Source organism: Rosa chinensis, chromosome 2 (assembly GCF_002994745.2).
Source record: "Rosa chinensis cultivar Old Blush chromosome 2, RchiOBHm-V2, whole genome shotgun sequence".
Taxonomy (NCBI): Eukaryota; Viridiplantae; Streptophyta; class Magnoliopsida; order Rosales; family Rosaceae; genus Rosa; species Rosa chinensis.
In genome coordinates, this window is record NC_037089.1 from 80,652,193 (window position 1) to 80,669,918 (window position 17,726).

A 17,726-nucleotide genomic window follows, 5' to 3' on the forward strand; every position below is an offset into this window, starting at 1 on the left:
TTAATATTTCTCGGGTGCAAGTGCGAAAGATGAAGTGTCAAATCACTCATTTACTTTATTTAATTATTAAAATTACCCTCATAATCTTAGACCTAAAAAGAAGGCTATAAAAGTAAAAGATTGACAGTGCAAAAAAGTTACTTGACCGAATCTGTGCGCCACTCAGTGTGAAATTAGCTCCCTCTTTTTTCGTGCGCGAACTGTTCATCTCTCCCTCTCTCTCTCTCTCGCTCACGCACTCTTTCTTCGCCGCCGTACCTACCGCCGTGCCATCTATCTCGTGGTCTCCTACCTCCGTCTCCACCGCCGTCATAGCATTCCGTTAATAAGGTACTCTATCGCCATTAATTTCTCCGATAATTACATTTCGCCCACTCGTTTGTTCATTTCTTCAGCACACTTTTGCGTAATCTTTAGGTTGTGTTAGCGTAATCGAGCATTGCAATGGGCGATGAATTTTTTTCGATTAATTTTCGTGATTTTGAGTTATCTGTGCCGAAATGTTGGGGTGATTAATCGTTTGGTTGATCAATTTTTCATTGATTTTGTGATATGGGGTTTTGTTAAGTTTGGGGTATTAGGTTCGTCTAGGGTTTAGATCCTTGAAGCAATATGATTACATTAGAGGGATCTAACCATGAAAATCACGAGAACTAGGCCCGGGGAAGAGAGTAATTTGATTTTCCTGCATTTTCAAGTACTCTATGACCAGATTACATGGTTCTGAGTTTTGTGGGATATAAAAGTTTAGTTTTTAATGCTTCTAGGGTTTTGTCTCGGAACTTCGGTTGCTCATTTGTGTTCTGTTGTTCTTAGTGCCTTTAATTTTGTAGTATGTGCATATTTCTATGTTTTTGTTTATGTGATTGATCTTTATGTTTCGCAATATATTACTCATTGCACCTTGTGGTTTCGAGTTAGTTTTTTTCATCTAGTGGTTTAGAGAGAGGTTGAGGTTTGTTAAGAGTGTTTTCCCGGCGGCTTTTTGGCAGAATGGCTTTGCAGACAGCGATTCCTCCAGTGATCCCCAGTGCTCAAGTTGTTGCAAATGCTTTCATCGCGCAGTATTACCATATTCTTCATCACAACCCTGGCCATGTCTATAGATTTTATCAGGATTCAAGTGTGATGAGCCGGCCTGATTTCGACGGTGTGATGAGATCGGTGACCACAATGCAAGTAAGTTTTTGCTAGGTTGTTTTTCTCTTTTGTGGCATTGTAGATGGTTGTGTATTACTGGTTTCACTTTTGTGAAGAGATATGTTTGAAAAATACTATAAACCATCAAACAGTACATCTAAATAAACAAACAGTGTCGCTGATCTTATATATAGTTTATTTATGTTGATTTGTTGAGGGTGGTCTGTCGACTGTCGTCCATGGTGCTATTGAAGCATGTTTGTCTCCTGATTTTTTTTTTCTTTTTGGATTCAATCTGTTATGCTTTTGGCTATAGAAAAAGTTGATTTGTAACTTCTGCGTGAGTCTGCCAAACTCTAAAAATGCTTGGGGCCCTGGTAATTGGATCTTATTTATGCCATGAATCATACTGTTACTATGAATCAAAATAGAATGAGGTGTGTTCTGCTATCAGCCCTGTTAGATATAATGCATAAAATTGAGTAATGCAAGTCAAGAAACGGGTTAAATGGTCATGTCCTGATCAAAGTTACTATATATGTGTACACAATATGAGCTCAGGTGGAAGGATATACTGTTTTATTTCTCTGAAGTATATATGCAAATGAAACCATGTGGTTTGTGTTCAAATATCCAAAATCAAAGAAATGGGAACATGTGTACAACTTTTTCTTCGTTTACAACTTTGTTTGAACTGATAACCAGGACATACTGTCTTAAAAGTCTCCGCCAACAATTTATTGAAAATAATTTGATAAGATTATCAGATTTACCTGCATATAAATTCTGTTTGTTTTGTTTTCTTTTGTTATCTAATTTTTCCTTGGAACAGGGAATCAATGAGAAAATCCTTTCCTTTGATTACAAGGAATATAAGGCAGAGATAGAAACAGCAGATGCTCAGAACTCTTATAAAGATGGGGTGACTGTGTTAGTTACTGGATGCTTGACAAGCAAGGATAACTTGAAAAGGAAATTCGCTCAATCATTTTTTCTTGCCCCACAAGAGAATGGTTTTTTTGTATTGAATGATGTCTTTAGGTATGTAGAAGATGGAGAACTGTTGAAAAACCATTCAGTTAATAATGATGCCACAACAGTCCACTTTAACCAAGAACCAGGTAAGTTCTTTGTTTGTTTGTTTTTCCCCTCTTTATTACTGTGGTTGAAATTAGACCGCTAGTTTGTTTACACTTTCTATCATAATGTTGCAGAACCAACTCGTGTTCTGGATCCTCCCACACCGGATCTGGAAACTACTCAAGTTGAAGAGGATCAATTTGTTATTGAGAAAGCTTTTGACACATCGGACCAGGATAGACAATCAGCTAATGAGAAAGAATCTGATACCGAACGCCCATCTTATTCAAATGGGAATGATGTCCATGTTGCAGTTGAATCAACTTCTACTACAGCCCAAGAAGATGGCCCAAAGCAGTCTTATGCATCAATTGTAAGTTAAGAGTTTGAAAAAGTTCATGGCCAAAATTGTTGTTGAAATAGTTATTGAATTTCATCAAATGTTATTGTAGGTAAAAGTAGCCAAAGGAAGTCCAGGACCAAATAAAGTTTATGTGCCCACTAACACCGTAAAAGTTGCTCCTAAGAAAACAGAGAATTCTTTGCCTGCACCAGCTGCATCTGCTTCTGTGCCTGAAGCATCAGCTCCAACTAGCACCAGTACTCTTGAGGGCAGTGAGACTAATGAGGAAGGTATTCGTGTCTTTTCTGACTTTTCCCTTTATTTTTTTTCTTTATATGTGCAATTTTGCATCTAAAACTCTTAATCTGAAATATACTTTAAATTTCTGTATATTAAGCATTTTGTAGGTCTTTCCTGCTAGAATTTGAGTTCTGTACTGACACAACTGCATTTCCTATTAGTTGAGGGCTATTCTATATACATACGTAATTTGCCCTTGAGTGTGACGGCTGATCAGCTTGAGGTTGAATTCAAGAAATTTGGACCAATAAAGGAAGGAGGCATCCAAGTCCGAAATAAGAAGGTTGGTCTCTAGTGGTTTTCATGCCATTGGTGTCCCACTTAGATTTGCATTTTTTCTGATATATCTGCTTCCTTTCCACAATTTTTTTGTGTATGCAGCTTCAGGGATACTGTTTTGGATTTGTTGAATTTCTGTCTCTAAGTTCCATGAATAGCGCCATTCAGGTAGGTCATATGTTGATTAAATTTTAGTTCTTTTGAAATTTGATTTTCTATGGGAGGATGCGCTATTGATCAATTTTCATGATTCCATCTTTTGAAATCTCTGCTGGACTTCTTGACCTCTATTGTACTTAATGTGGCCTTATTATAATTCTATTTTATATTTTATTTTTAAGAAAGATATAGAATCTTTTTATTTTTCTCGTCAAAATCTTACTAGAGCAATGTGGATATGATATGTGAGAATTCTTTCATCTATTATTCTCTTATTGGGCTTCTTTTGTTATATTCTGCTGAATGAAGTTTTTAGAGGCTCTTTCCCCTTAGCTCATGGGCACTAGCATCTTCATACCATATTAAGCTACGCACACATAGTTTGAGTATTCATAGTTTAGTTCAGTAATGCTGAGGCTCAACGATGAGATGTTGCAGCTATTAGAGGGTTAAACATTTTTGCTAAGATTTTGGATAATCACCTAGTGGTTGTTTAGAATTCGATTTAACAGCAACCTTCTGTTATCAGTCACCTATTGTAGAATTCTGTTTTCAGTCATGATGAAGTTGCAATAATTTCTTCAAAATATAAACTTGACCAAAAAGTTACGTAGCTCTGTGTGACTTATTCTTTTTTGCTTATTTGTTATTTTACTCATTTAGTTAGTCCAGTAAGGGTTGAGTTACTCAATCTGTTTGGTTTCCTTTTATTGTGAAAACTATAACTAATCTCTTCTCTAATAGATTTAATTCTTGTTGAAGAAATATGAGTGCCTGTAGAGCTTTCAGCCATAATTTATTTATTTAACTTTTAAAATTTAACTGGATTTTGTGTGTATCTAATACGCAAAACTTTATGATTTCAGGCTTCACCAATCACTGTTGGGGGCCGTCAAGCTATCATCGAGATAAAGAGAACTAACACACGTAGTAAGTGTAATATGTTTTTTAAAGTAATTTAGACAAGTCACCAGAAAAGGAAGAAAAAAAAAGTAACATTATGTTAAACCTTTATGATGCTGCTTATATTTGGGTTGACTAAGCTGCTTGGTTTTTGTCCATGATCCCGGTTTTTCCAGTTGGTAGCAGTGGAAGTGGTTCATTCACTTCTGGAAGGGGAGGGTTTCGGGGTGACAGCTTTAGGGGCCATGGTAGTTATGGTGGTGGCCGGAGCTTTGTTAGAAGTGAGTATGTGAACAGGGCTGAATTCTCAGGTCGAGGCAGGGGTCGAGTTGGGCGTGGCGGAGAAGGTTATCGACCAGGGAGAGGAGACAGTCATCAACAAGGTAGAGGAGAGGGTTATCAACAAGGGAGAGGAGACAGTTATCACCAAGGTAGAGGAGACAGTTATCAACAAGGGAGAGGAGACGGTTATCAACATGGGAGAGGAGAAGTTTATCAACAAAGGAGAGTAGACGGTTATCATCAAGGGAGAGGAGACGGTTATCAGCAAGGGAGAGGAAGAGGTGGCCGTCCAAGTGGACCAAAGCATAATGCGGTTTCAGCATGAAGTATTTTGAGGAAAATAGGCTGAAAGTACTTTTGACGTAATTAGTGCACTTGGAAGTATTGACAGTATGGATCTAAATTGGAGTAACAGTTAGAGGAGGAGGCATTTGCTTTAGGTTAGGTTTTGTTCTACGTAGCGGAATTTTGTCTCAGTTGGGTATGATGTAACTTGTTCATTCAGAAAGTTCAGGTCGCCCGCCAGTTTTACATGAAACTTTCCAGCTTACTCTCATTGCATAGTTTTGGTGTTTAGTAGCCGGTAGTTGAAAGATCCTAAAAGTTAATAGATTGGTTTGTTTTGGGTATACTTGATTCTATTGATTGTTTGGTTTGCAACTTTACATATTGTTCTTTTTCATTGGTCCCCTTATCTAGCTCTGATCGCTACACTATTGCAACTTGAGGATCCATTTAGATGAATCTCCATCTCGCGACTTGGTTATTACACGACTCTTTGCATGTAGTTACGTCATCTCGTGACAAACTAACAAACATTATGAAGTCTTTCTGAAAAATTGTAGCCCTACTGTCACAACAGCACCCTGTGTTGAAAGCACTCCACTCAAATGGGGCCTAGGAGCTACTGAATGGTGTCAAATCCACCTGTAGTGGGGTGAATCCGTGAATGGGTGATGCCTATAAAACTTTACTCGATATTATTAATTCTCTCTTCTTTCCCAGACAAATAAAATTTCGTTCAGATCAGCTTTCGGACTTGAGCTGGGAAAAGACAGCTTGTTTAGGTATGAAGTCACGAAAACAGGTATTTAAGCTTCTTCCCTATTCTTCTCTGCGCGTCTCCGTCTCATGTGACATTCTCTGTAGTAATGGCCAAGTGCAAGTCACCAGCCAGATCGGCAACCCAGGAGCAAGTAAGGAAACCTAAACTGGCCGGAAAAGTCAAGAAGCAGAAGATTGGCCCGAAACTGATCGAGGGTCGATCTTCAACGGCAGTGTTCAGACCTGGCCAAACAACTCGAACACCGTCAAAGACATTTTATTACAGTACAAGCACGCGGCCGGTAAGAAAATATCTGAGAGATCATTCAAATCTATGAAACATAAAGTGGCTATTACTGGAGAAGGGCTTGATGATCACACGGGTTATAAGTTGCGGGATGAGGAATTTTGGAAGTTACCCCAGGAATCATTGATGGGTTTGACTGGTAATTTCTTAGAATCCAAGGAACAGAATTCGGACGAGACAATCAACTTGATTGAGGGTTCCTCACAACCTATTGAGGGATCAAAAGCTATTGATCATCCTGACATCAATAGTAATTGTAACTCTCCTATCGAGCTCGCTGAAAATATCTGGGAAGACCCGATGTCTGAGGATTTTGATAAGGGCCAAACATTGTTCACAGATTCAATTTGCCCATGGCAAGCTTGTGAGTACACTGGTTTTGATAGTGGTATATTGAGACTAGTACTAGTGACTCTCTTGTTTAGCAAAATACCTACTATCCTAATTCTCCCAATAGTATTGGGACTAGTACTATTAGTAACACTGATAGTGGGACTAGTACTAGTAATTCTCCTTGATTGTCAAAATACCTATTACCCAGATTTTCCTACTGGTATTGGGGCTAGTAGTAGTACTCTTGGTGAACTTGGTCATGATCAATGGGGTATTTTGCAGGCTAATGGAGATTTTAGTACTAGTTTTAGTAGTGGCAGTGATGAATTTTGAATTAAGAGTAATGTTTCGTTTAGGGATTTCGAATGTTGGTTAATTAAACGATGAGATGATGACAGGGTTAGAGGACCACCAAAGTTGTGCATCTGCTGCAGGGACTTCCGGTAGTACTAGTACTCCATTTCCAAGTCAATCCGGGAAAGGGGAGACATATCTGCTAGGTTTCGAGGGGGCGGATACTAGCAATCTTCTTTGTGATCATGATCAGCAATTCACGGTGGCTCCTCAACCATCCCCCGAAGTATTGCTGACTAATTCATTGGGCAATTGGAGTTTTACAAGAGAACCATGAGCTTATTATCATTGACTCTGCTGGTTTTGTGTTGTATTTTAGCTGTAATCTAGTAGTTTGATTCTCCTGGGGACCTGGACATATCATACTTATGTGCAGCAAGGTGAGTCACAGTGACGTCTCATACAGCCGAACTAGCACACCTATATGAGTGAAAAAAAAAGGCCATATTACCGAACCAAGATATGATCTATCTGAAACACTAATTTTTCTGTTTATTAATTGTCTGACTACTATTGGGTCCTAAACTCCTAATAGCCGCTGATTGAAGTCTTGAATTGATCACAAAGCCAACGTCATAGAGATGCTTTTATAACGTTTGGATAAACTGTGACTGATTATTGTCAGGCTTCTTTATATGGAAATTATTCCGCGGATCAAGAAAGAATGGTTCAGAAAGAAATATGTAAGAGTCTCCCATTTATAATTAGACCTCCCATTTATAATAATAATAATAATAATAATCGTTTCAAAATAATAATAATATATTATTATTATTATCATCATCTTTTTAAATTATTTTTTTATGTAATTTAAAAGTTCAACTTGACCCCTAGCCGCGCACTAAGAAATAAAAAAGAAACCATGTACAAGCTCATTCCCACAAGAAGGAATAAATGTTATAATGAAATATATATATATATATATATATACACACACACACATATTTATACAGTGCTATTCATCTGGTCAGTTACTGACAAAAAAATTTATGCTTAATAACCCTTAAATTTACATCCAATGGTGGAAAACAAAACACCTTAAGTTAATAATAATTCTCTCTGCCATCGGATTTACATCCAAGGGTGGTTAAACATTATTTTCTTAGTCAATAACTGACCAAGTGAACATTTTCGTATATTTATATATAGGAAGCCGTTTGGAAGCGGACGTCCACACTATCACTAAAGTGCGAAAGTTGATACTTCTACTCCGCTGAGGCCGTGACGGCGCCGCACCGCTTGCTGGAAGGAGACCAGGGGTCAGACTGACCAGTCTGCAATCGGTTGGAGTTGCCAACGACCAGGTTGTAGCGCTGCCTAGAACCTTCAACCTCGATCTCCTCCGACCTCGATCACTGCCCAGAAGCGGTCTGGGATGCTTTCGGCCTCCGTTCCGCAAGCCCCGCAGGTGCTGTAGCCGCCTGAAAGCTGCTGCAGCGTTAACGTCTGCACTTTAGCGATAGTGCGGACGTTTGCCTGTGATTGGGACTCTATATATATATATATAAAGAGGTCTAAATTAATAGAATTAATTTTGTTTTGCCATTCTCTGTGACCTAAAGGGAAAAGGTAAGAAGCAAATTCTAGAGAACCTAACGGCCAAACAACCACCAAAGCCAATAGAAACATTGAAATTAGAGTGTGTTCTCCAAATTCTATAGTACTTTGGGTAGTAAAAGTGTTACACTTTCAGATTGCTAATAATTTAATTCTTCCGGTTTGTTTTAGGAAAGTTATCCTTGTCCTCACCAAAGAGGAAAAAAGATAATCCTACGAAATCGGTGCCTATATGACTCTCTAGAACTTCTTGAAACTTTTATAATTCTTCTCTTCCCTGTTGTTTAGCCACGCAGAGCAAACCGAATGAGACCAGAGAGAGGTTATGAAGCAGAATACTCAACCTATACTGCTCGAGCGTCGGTCTCTGACCCTAACAAGAAAAACAGAGGAGCTCGGTACCCATTGTGAAGACAATGTCCAAATCCGTCCAAACAAGTCCGACGCCGCCGGTAAGAAGAGATCACATAGCTCACCAAAATCGAAGAAACAAAAAGTACTTTATAATGCTGGAGAAGGGGTCGATGATTTAGAATCGTGGGCTGATGAATTGGAGAAGTTGTTCCCGGAATGTACTGAGTTGTTGGGATCCAAGGACCTTAAATCGGATGAATTTGAGGGATCATCACAGCCAATTGATACTGCTGGAAAAGGGGTTGATCATCATACTGAGGAAATTGAGAAGTTACCCCGGGAATCATTGATGGATATAATTGATTTCTTGGAGTCCAAGGAAATAAAATTGGATGAGAAGATCAACTCGATCGAGGGATCAAAATCTACTGATCATCAGCCTAACTGCATTAGTAACTGGAATTCCCCTCTAGGGCTCACCGAAGAATTATGTGACGATCCGAGGTTTGCGGGTTTTTATGAGGGGAAAACAATCTTCAAAGATGCAATTTGGCCACGGCAAGCTTGTGAGTACCCTGGCTTTGATAGTGGTTGTGGGACTAGTACTCATAGCTCTCTTGTTTACCAAAATACTCATTACCCTGGTTTTCCCAGTGGTATTGGGACTAGTACTAGTAGTAGCAGTACTAATATTGATAGTGGTAATGACCAATGGTGGGAGCTTAGTACTGGTATTGAGAACTATAGTACTATCTTCAGTAGTATTGGTGATGAATCTTGGATTGAGAATCATATTTCATTGGGGGGTTTTGAACATTGGTCAAGCAATGAGATGATGGGGATGACAGAGTTAGAGGAACATCAAAGTTGTGAATCTGCTGCAGGAACTTCCGGTTGTACTAGTACTCCATTTCCTTGTCAATCCAGGAAAAGGCAGACAGATCCGTTAGGTTTCAAGGCGGCGGATATTAGCGATCTTCTTTATGATCATGATCAGCAATTCACGGTGGCTCTTCAACCGTCCCCTGAAGTATTGCTGACTAATTCATTGGGTCCAAAGCAATATGAGTTCCACAAGAACCATGAGCTTATTATCATTGACTAATTTTAGTCCACCTCTAGTTCATTCTCTGTTGTTTTTGTGTTGTAGTTTAGCTGTGATCTAGTAGTTTGATTCTCCTGAACTATGGAGAATAGTTCTTCTTTGTCTGAAACACTAATTTTTTTGTTTATTAATTGTCTGACTATTGGGTCCTAAATAACTGCTGATTGAAGTCTTTAAGACTTTAAGTGGTCACAATGCTGAGATGCTTTTATAACCTTTGGATAAACTGTGACTATAATGGATTATTAGGCTTCTTATATAGAAATTATTCTGTAGTTTTTTGGTTCATTAAGGTTTTAATATGTAATTTCAAAGAGTCTTTCGACCCAAAATGAATTTTATTTTTCACTCAAGCTAAAAAAAACCTATAAATAATTTAATAGTGTCTTTACATTTCAGCAAATACTTCGGGGAGTGTATTCATTTCAGAGTTTATAAGATTTTTTTGTATTTCAAAAGTCTATGAGTATTCAATTGAGATTTTAAATAGTCATTTAAAATTTTGGTGTATTCAATTAAAATTTAAAATTATTCATTCAAATCTAGTGATATTCAAAAGTATATAAATTTTTAAGGATTTTATTAAATGCTGGATTTTATATATATATATTTTTTTTTAATAAAGAACTAGTGCGGTTGCCCTCAACCCTTGATTAATGAAACTGTCGAATACAAGGGGAGGGGGACATTGAGCCTAAACCCCTGATTACAATAAGCATCTAGAGTATTTTCTGAAATAATATCATAAATCTCTACAGTAGACTTGTATTCTAACAAGCACCAACTAGCAAAGAGTGCACAATTAGCTACTCTATTTGCTTTAACATAACAGTGACATAGCGGAAAGATAACTCGATATGTAACCCGATTACAACATAGCATAATTACCAGCTTTAGCATAGCTTTCCTCTTATGTTGCTACCGAAAAGTAAATCCAACGACACTTAGGCTCACCCTGCCACTAGGCGTCAGCGCCCATTTAACGAAGCAAATAACTTGCCGCTGACCTAGAGCAAACAAGGCACGTAGGGTGCATACACAGGCACATAGCCCGATTAGTCCTACAAAATAAATGTAGGAATTTATTGGTCGCATAAAGCGCATCCAACCTAAAGAACAAAAAAATAAAAATAAAAACTTCAAGAAATAAAATAACTTGGGCAGGACCCAAAAAATGGGCCCAAACCCTATCATAGACCCATGAAGCCAGGATATTCTAGCCACAGATATTCTTTATACATATCAAAACTCAAAAACAATTCAACCACTTCCCTAAGCATTTTATAAAAATAAAAAAATCAATCACAAACATGAAGCCTCATCCACATAGTTAGATAGAAAACAAATAGCTTCTTTACGTGATCGGTTTTCTATAAATTTTAACACAGACACCAAATATTTTTTTATCATATCAATTAAATTAAATTTATCGAATATGATAAAATTCCTCCCGAATCACACATCTACAAATTCAAAGTTACAAACACAACTAACTTTTGCAAGTTAAAAACGATCCTCATGGTCAAACCAGCTTTTTGAATAAAACACCGTCAAACCCCAACTTACATCCACTCATCCTCGTCATCACCGGTTCATCACCACCGCAATACCATCTTTCCAACCCCTCCAACCGGAGCAGGTCAAATCATTGACCAAACCGGCCCTTTTTTTTTTGGGAGGGTCAAAATAGAATGGTCTCTTTGGTAATTTGATTTAAAAAAAAACACATCTAAAATTACCATTAATATAACTAATCTCCTGATCCGACAAAAAAGAGAGACAATTAATAAAAGTGCGACAAGACGTGTGCGTACGACACGCCGGATGACATTGACAAGGTCACCTTTTCCACAGTTGCCGAATCCTGAGCGGAGATCTTCTGTCTCTGCAACTTGACTCCCTGCTAGCTGTTTCTAACCACTCCCATGCTGCCACGTCATCGTCCTTCCCTTTTCACGCCACGTGGTGTCTACTCCTGATGGCTACCGGCCAAACCACCACCACTGAACATATTGAAAAAGAAATCTGCAACTTGGCCCCCTTGCCCTTTTCGGCCCCACCACCTGACACCTCATCTCTTTCAAAAGTGTTTCTCTCCCATCATCTTATTTTATATCTTATTTAGGACTCAATCACTTTCATTTTCTATTCTTTTTCTTTAAATCAATTACACTTTTGATTTTTTCAAAGACGAATGATGTGATATTTTGATCCCGTATATTTTCAACAACTCATACGTAGTTGTATATTAAAACTAAGAGAAAACTTCAGCTACCGTCCTCAAACTATGCTGCCAAGGCCAATTTGATACCCGAACTCTCAAAAGTATCAATGTGATACCCAAAGTCGTATTTTGACATCAACGTGATACTTCCGTCAAAAATCTCTAACGGCTCCGTTTGTTTGCTGACGTGGCAAACACATGGCCCCCCAAAAAAAGTGCAATGACCAATTTACCCTTTTTTTTATTAATTCATTTTTTTTTCTATTCATTTCTTCTTCTTCTTCTGGGATCGATCGCTCTCTCTCTCTCTTCCTTTCCCAAACTACTCCTCTCTCCTTTCTATCACAAAAAGGCAGATCGAACCAGAAGCACCTGCGGTGCATGAAAGTGGATTCCGATGGCGAAGCGAACCAACCACCTCTGCACCAATCCCAATTCCGATCAGAACCAACCGCCCCAAGATGACGATTCCCTCATAACCCAAGTCCTCCTACTCCTCCGACCCAATGAGAAAGACTGAAACTTTGACCAACTCCACACCCTCCTCTTCCCCAACTCAACCTCTCCTTCTCTTCGCTCCCTTTTCCTCATCACTCGCCGCCTCGGTGCTCCCTCCAAAGCCCTCAAATTCTTCGATTACGTCTCCTAAAACGTAGCCGGAAGCCCTCCAGGATCCAAGGCTCTACTCTCATTTACCAGCCAAACCTTTACTTATCCCTATACCTATCATCCATTCCCAAAACCGAAAAAGGGGTTTCATTCTATATTACTATTACCAACAACTAAATTCATTCGATCACTCCATTCCCACTACACACAATTTGATTGAATTCACAAATGGAAAAAACCAAAACCACAAAAATCGAAAACAAGAAGAAAAAAAAAAAGGCACTACCCCAAGTGAAGAGAGACCCATCTGAAGCTACAGCTGCGGTATGCTCGCGGCCGCAAGCAATGTCCAGCCAGCGCGAATTAGCTCCGGCGGGGCAACCAAAGAGCTCCGGCGAGAGCTGCTTCGGGATCCTCAACTGGCGCTCTCTCCCCTTCCGACCAGTCTGGCCGGACTGGTTATATCCCCAGACGTAAATCGCACTCCTCGCCTTGATTGTCGCCGGTCGGTTTCGGCCCAATAGTTCCTCGATATCCATGTTAACTAACCAATAATAAATTAATCGAACCCAAAATCGAAGGAGACTTAAAAGGGAAAGATTTAAACTTGGTTGGCAAGGAAGGAAGGAGTGGGATTGAAGGGTTGGGGATGGGACGGTGGAGGTGGGTTTGATTGGGTCTCTTCTCTCCTTCATACACGAACGAATGAAGGAGAGGAGAGGAGAGGATCTAGAGATGGAAGAGCGGAGGGAATTTTGGGAGGGGGAGGAAATGTAGAGTTCGACTGTTCTTCATAAATCCAAAAATCCATTCCCAGTGATAGAAAGGAGAGAGGATCAGATTGGGAAAGGAAGAGACAGAGAGAGCTCATCTGTTTTGTTTTTTTTTTTTTTTTTTTTAATAATTAATTAGTAAAGAAAGACAATTTTACCCTTGGCACGTCATCAAGTTGACGGCACCGTCAGAGATTTTGGACGGAAGTATCACGTTGATGTCAAAATGGGTCTTTGGGTATTACATTGATACTTTTGAGAGTTCGGGTATCAAATTGGCCTTGGCAGCATAGTTTGGGGACGGTGACTGAATTTTTCTCTAAAACTAATCAATCACACTCGATTTTAAAAAAAAAATTAATATAATTTAGTTCAGTGTAGTTATTTATAAATGAGATATTATATGTTTGACTCATGAATTAGTTATATATTCTCAATTAATATGTGATGAAAATGAAAAACTAAACACAGAGATATATTTGTGATGAGCCTAATTCAAGATATCTGATGTGTTATAAGAGTTTTAACTTTTAAAATCTGTGCCAGGATGAGGTTAATAAACTAAAAAGAGTCATGGTTCACGTCCACTTACAATAAAGAAAACTAGAAAAGCATTAGCCCAAAAGGCAAGGTCTCTTGTACGAGCTCTAGAAAGTTACTATGATATGAGCATCACAAAGTTTGAGTACTAACTTGTTTTTTCTTCCCTAATTGTCACTGACAATAAATAAAAACAGTGGCACAATCAGCATATAAATATTTGACAGGCCAATTAGCGTTAGTGCGTTACAGATGCCGGCGTCACGGGGGCTCAACGGTAAACTCCGTCCCACATAGAAGTAAATCACATGGAAGATGATTAATTTGAAATTACCGCCCTTGCCCTTTCTGAAACCTGTCCATCTTCACAGAGCGAGTAGCTCCGTAACATCCACTCACGGCGACAAGGGAAAAGACTCTGACCCGAATCCCCAGGCGGCATCGACGTGGCGGCCGTTGGAGGAATCGGGTCGCCCAGTTCGGGGATCCAGCTCCCCTTCACTCTAAATTTTAAGATAGGGATTAGGATATTCGGCACGCGAATTGCGGCTCTCACTCTCTCTCTCCCTCCAAAAAAAAAAAAAAAAAGTTAAAAAACGACGAGATATTTCCCCTCACAGACGTGGCGGTTTCCGCAACCTCCACATCTTTCCACCGCGCCACGTGTCGCCCCTATCCCGAAAACCAAAGACGTCGCGACGCATGTTCGGCGTGTCCTTCAGATCTGCTTCTCCACACTCCACGTGCTCGCTGGGGCTCTTCATGACGTCCACGCGTCGCCCTTCCCCTCTTCCGGGGGCATTTTCGTCATTTTTGGCGTTAAACTTTTACCCTTCTTCTCTGTTTTTCCCCCGAGTCTAAATTCCCCCTGGTTTTCTTGTAGAAATGACTCTCCTCGTCGGTTCGTCAATCTCCTCCCCCTGCTTCATGAGTTTCGTGCTTTACTAACGATGGCTTCCCTTTTCGGTTTCAATCCGAGAAGAAAAATGTAACAATTGTGGTGTGCTATATTCGCGGTGGAGAGAGACAGAGGGAGACAACATTTTGGTTAGATATAAAAGCCGAAGCAATTGGATTGTTAGATTGAATTTCGCTACTTTTTCGACCTCCTTGGATTTTCTGCCGGAAGTTAGATTTCATTTTCATCAGGGCTTCTCTGGATTTAAGGAGGTTTTGATTTGTGGGGTGCGTTTCGTTTCAATGGCGAAAACAGAGGAAGGTGGGAACAGAGCAACCCGGCAGCTTTTCTCAATGCCAGTGAGTAATTTTCAGGGAGATCTGTTGAGGAGAATTGTTTCCGGCGACGATTTATCTCGAAAAGTCGTCGTTGACGAGCCGGTGCAAGATTCCGACGACGTTGAGCTCAGCCTGGGGCTGTCGTTGAACGGTCGGTTTGGGATGGACCCCAGAGCCAAGGCGGGCCTGCAACTCAAACGATCGTCTTCAGTCTCCGACTTCTCGCCTGCCGCGAGGACTCCGGTGAGAGAGGACGAAGCAGCGACGTGTCGTGTACCCCGGCCGTGTATGGTGCCTCTGATGAGGACTTGCTCGCTTCCGACGGAGACAGAGGATGAGTGGAGGAAGAGGAAGGAGCTGCAGAGCTTGAGGAGAATGGAAGCCAAGCGGAAGCGGTCGGAGAAGCAGCAGAGGAGTTATTCGAAGCTGCATAGGGATCGGAGCCGTGAGAATTTCGAGGAGGATAGGCGAGTAGAGGCCGTCAATGGCGGCGGTTGTCCTCCCCTTCCGCCGCTACCGCCGGCGGAATCTCAGGGGACTATTGGGTCTCAGGGGAGTGGCTCCTCGGGGGTTACCGAGTCTGATGGCCAAGCTGTTCAAGGTACTCTTGTTTTCATTTCGAACCACATTAGTGTGTTAAATGATTTTGAACTTGCCTCGATCGGATTTTTGGTTGACTGCTGATCTGACGACTATTGTTGCATTTAAAATGGGGATTGAACAGTGAAGTAGTAGATCCTTTTCTTTAATTTTAACATGTTTAAGATGGATAATTTGCTATGTGATTTGCCGGAAATGTTTTTTTTCACTTAAAAACTGTGAAATTGCATCTTTACTAGAGTCAAGATGATGCATGTTTATGTGAACAGACTCTGTACAGTGGGTTGAGAAGAATTGATGGGGTGCTAGGAGCCATGATTTAGGCCTGTAGGGTTCATGTGTAACGTTGTCCATCCTAGTTATCGATGTGCCTAATGTTCGAGGGCAGTGAAATTCACATTCCCAATTTTACAATCCACACTCTATATTTGATTTCTTAGTGTCTTAAGTTTTGTCTTTTGTACTGTGGATTGTAAAATTTGATGTTGAGATACCTTAAAAAAAAAAAAACATGGAGTATGAATTTCAGTCCCCTTCTATGGATGTGTTTTTATTGAGTAAATGCATCTCAATTCCTCCGGTAACTTTGTAGCCTATGACTTTTTGAAACTAGCTGTAGACCATGAATTTATCAAGGAAGATTTTGAAACTGCTGAGTGAATGGTGTGGAGAACATTTCTCTTAACATGTCTTTTGGAAGTTTGAAGATTTATCATGATAGTGGCCTTCAACAGATGAGTGGCTACTGAGATAAACAAAAGTTCTACCATGTAGTTTGAGAAATGATTTTATAGTTGCGAAATGACATTTACTTCTGATAAGGACCAAAAGAATATTGTCAGACAGAATGTTCCTATTTGATTGTTCATCACATAAGCTAGTTTTATATTGACTATTGTACTGGTGAAGCATTTATACCCTGACATTTCGCTTCTTGTTATTCAGTGGTGCACAAATGCACCGAAGCGAGAAGCGATACCAATATTGAGTCATTGCCAAAGAGTGAAAAGGAACCACTCGTCACCCCGCAGATGAATTCAACTGCTGAAAACTCTGGGCAGTTGAACGGAGGAGTCCCAATGGAAAACCACTGCAACAAATCCACAAATCCTGTCAAGGGAAGCAAGGAGATTGTGAGGAATGTGTTGGAAAATATGCCTTGTGTGTCTACTAAAGGAGATGGTCCAGACGGGAAAAGAATAGAAGGCTTTCTTTACAGGTACAAGAAAGGTGAGGAAGTGAGGATAGTATGCGTTTGTCATGGCAGCTTTCTGACTCCGGCTGAGTTTGTTAAGCACGCTGGTGGTGGTGATGTACAACATCCTCTCAAACATATAGTGGTCAGTCCTACTCCCATTTTGTAATGATAGTGTGCCTGTCAGCCATTCAAAATCCGAATGCAAGGTTGATGAAGAAGGTAGAAGAGACCCATCAATTGCCACCTTTTTTTTTTCTTTTTCTTTTTTTTTTCTCTCTGGTCTTTCAATGGACTGGCCGGCACTTGTATTGTATTTGATCCATGAAGCCCCTTGTTGAAAAGCTGTTATGACCAAGAGGCGGGTTGTTTCTATGTTTTATCTGTTTTGTTTTCCCCTTTATTTATAGAAATATAATCAAATGGTAACCACAAGGATCCTCCACTGGAGGAGTAGTCAGAGCTTTGGGTTTGCCAATTCATATGATTCGAATTCAAGAGGTTGTTGAGACGGGGCAAAGTGATGTCAAGCAGCCCTAGGGTTGAGTAAAGCGTGGCGGCGGAACATCCTTCCGGGTGCTATCAGCGTCAGCACCGACGGAGCTCGTCGTTGGGGGGTCAAGGACAACTCAGAATACCAGATATTGGGGGGTCACCGACAGATCTGGTTGCTCGACAGATCTCGGGGGGGGCACCAACGCTGAACCGATCGTCGTACCGGCGAGGCGCAGGGGAAGCCGAAGGTCGGATTTGATAGCAGAGTGGCGGGGATTTTATTTTCCGGCTGGTCCTTTGTGCAGGCTCGGTTTTTCTCCTTTCGTTCCGATCGGCTGTTGGTTTGGATTGACGTTTGTTCACCGCGTGCTGAGAGGCAACAAGTTTCGATGTTGCTGCACTGTTGGAAAGGCCGGCCGCCAGAGCTGTGGTCGGAAGTTTTTCCACCGGAGGACATGATGACGACGTTGGGAACGGAGCAGCGGTGTGAGGCTCCTCCTCTGTTTGCTTGGGC

General features: G+C 40.4%; 2 protein-coding genes across 2 annotated transcripts; both read left to right on the forward strand.

Moving 5' to 3' along the window:
* The first annotated feature begins 143 nt into the window (after positions 1-143).
* On the forward strand, positions 144-5,151 carry LOC112190962 (nuclear transport factor 2). Its single transcript, XM_024330481.2, has 9 exons — positions 144-330; positions 993-1,179; positions 1,973-2,261; positions 2,355-2,593; positions 2,673-2,853; positions 3,025-3,146; positions 3,245-3,310; positions 4,168-4,231; positions 4,381-5,151. The coding sequence occupies exons 2-9, from the start codon at positions 994-996 to the stop codon at positions 4,809-4,811; spliced, it is 1,578 nt and encodes a 525-aa protein (XP_024186249.1). The 5' UTR covers positions 144-330; position 993; the 3' UTR covers positions 4,812-5,151.
* A 9,391-nt stretch (positions 5,152-14,542) lies between these two features.
* Positions 14,543-17,201, forward strand: LOC112187099 (ninja-family protein AFP3). Its single transcript, XM_024325746.2, has 2 exons — positions 14,543-15,523; positions 16,468-17,201. The coding sequence occupies exons 1-2, from the start codon at positions 14,887-14,889 to the stop codon at positions 16,884-16,886; spliced, it is 1,056 nt and encodes a 351-aa protein (XP_024181514.1). The 5' UTR covers positions 14,543-14,886; the 3' UTR covers positions 16,887-17,201.
* The last annotated feature ends 525 nt before the right edge of the window (positions 17,202-17,726 follow it).

Coding starts and splice junctions, on each gene's coding strand:
- LOC112190962 (XM_024330481.2), top strand. CDS start 994: ATGGCTTTGCAGACAGCGATTCCTCCAGTGATCCCCAGTGCTCAAGTT. Junction 3,147..3,244: donor TCCAAGTCCGAAATAAGAAG/GTTGGTCTCTAG, acceptor TTGTGTATGCAG/CTTCAGGGATACTGTTTTGG. Junction 4,232..4,380: donor AAAGAGAACTAACACACGTA/GTAAGTGTAATA, acceptor CGGTTTTTCCAG/TTGGTAGCAGTGGAAGTGGT.
- LOC112187099 (XM_024325746.2), top strand. CDS start 14,887: ATGGCGAAAACAGAGGAAGGTGGGAACAGAGCAACCCGGCAGCTTTTC. Junction 15,524..16,467: donor TGATGGCCAAGCTGTTCAAG/GTACTCTTGTTT, acceptor CTTGTTATTCAG/TGGTGCACAAATGCACCGAA.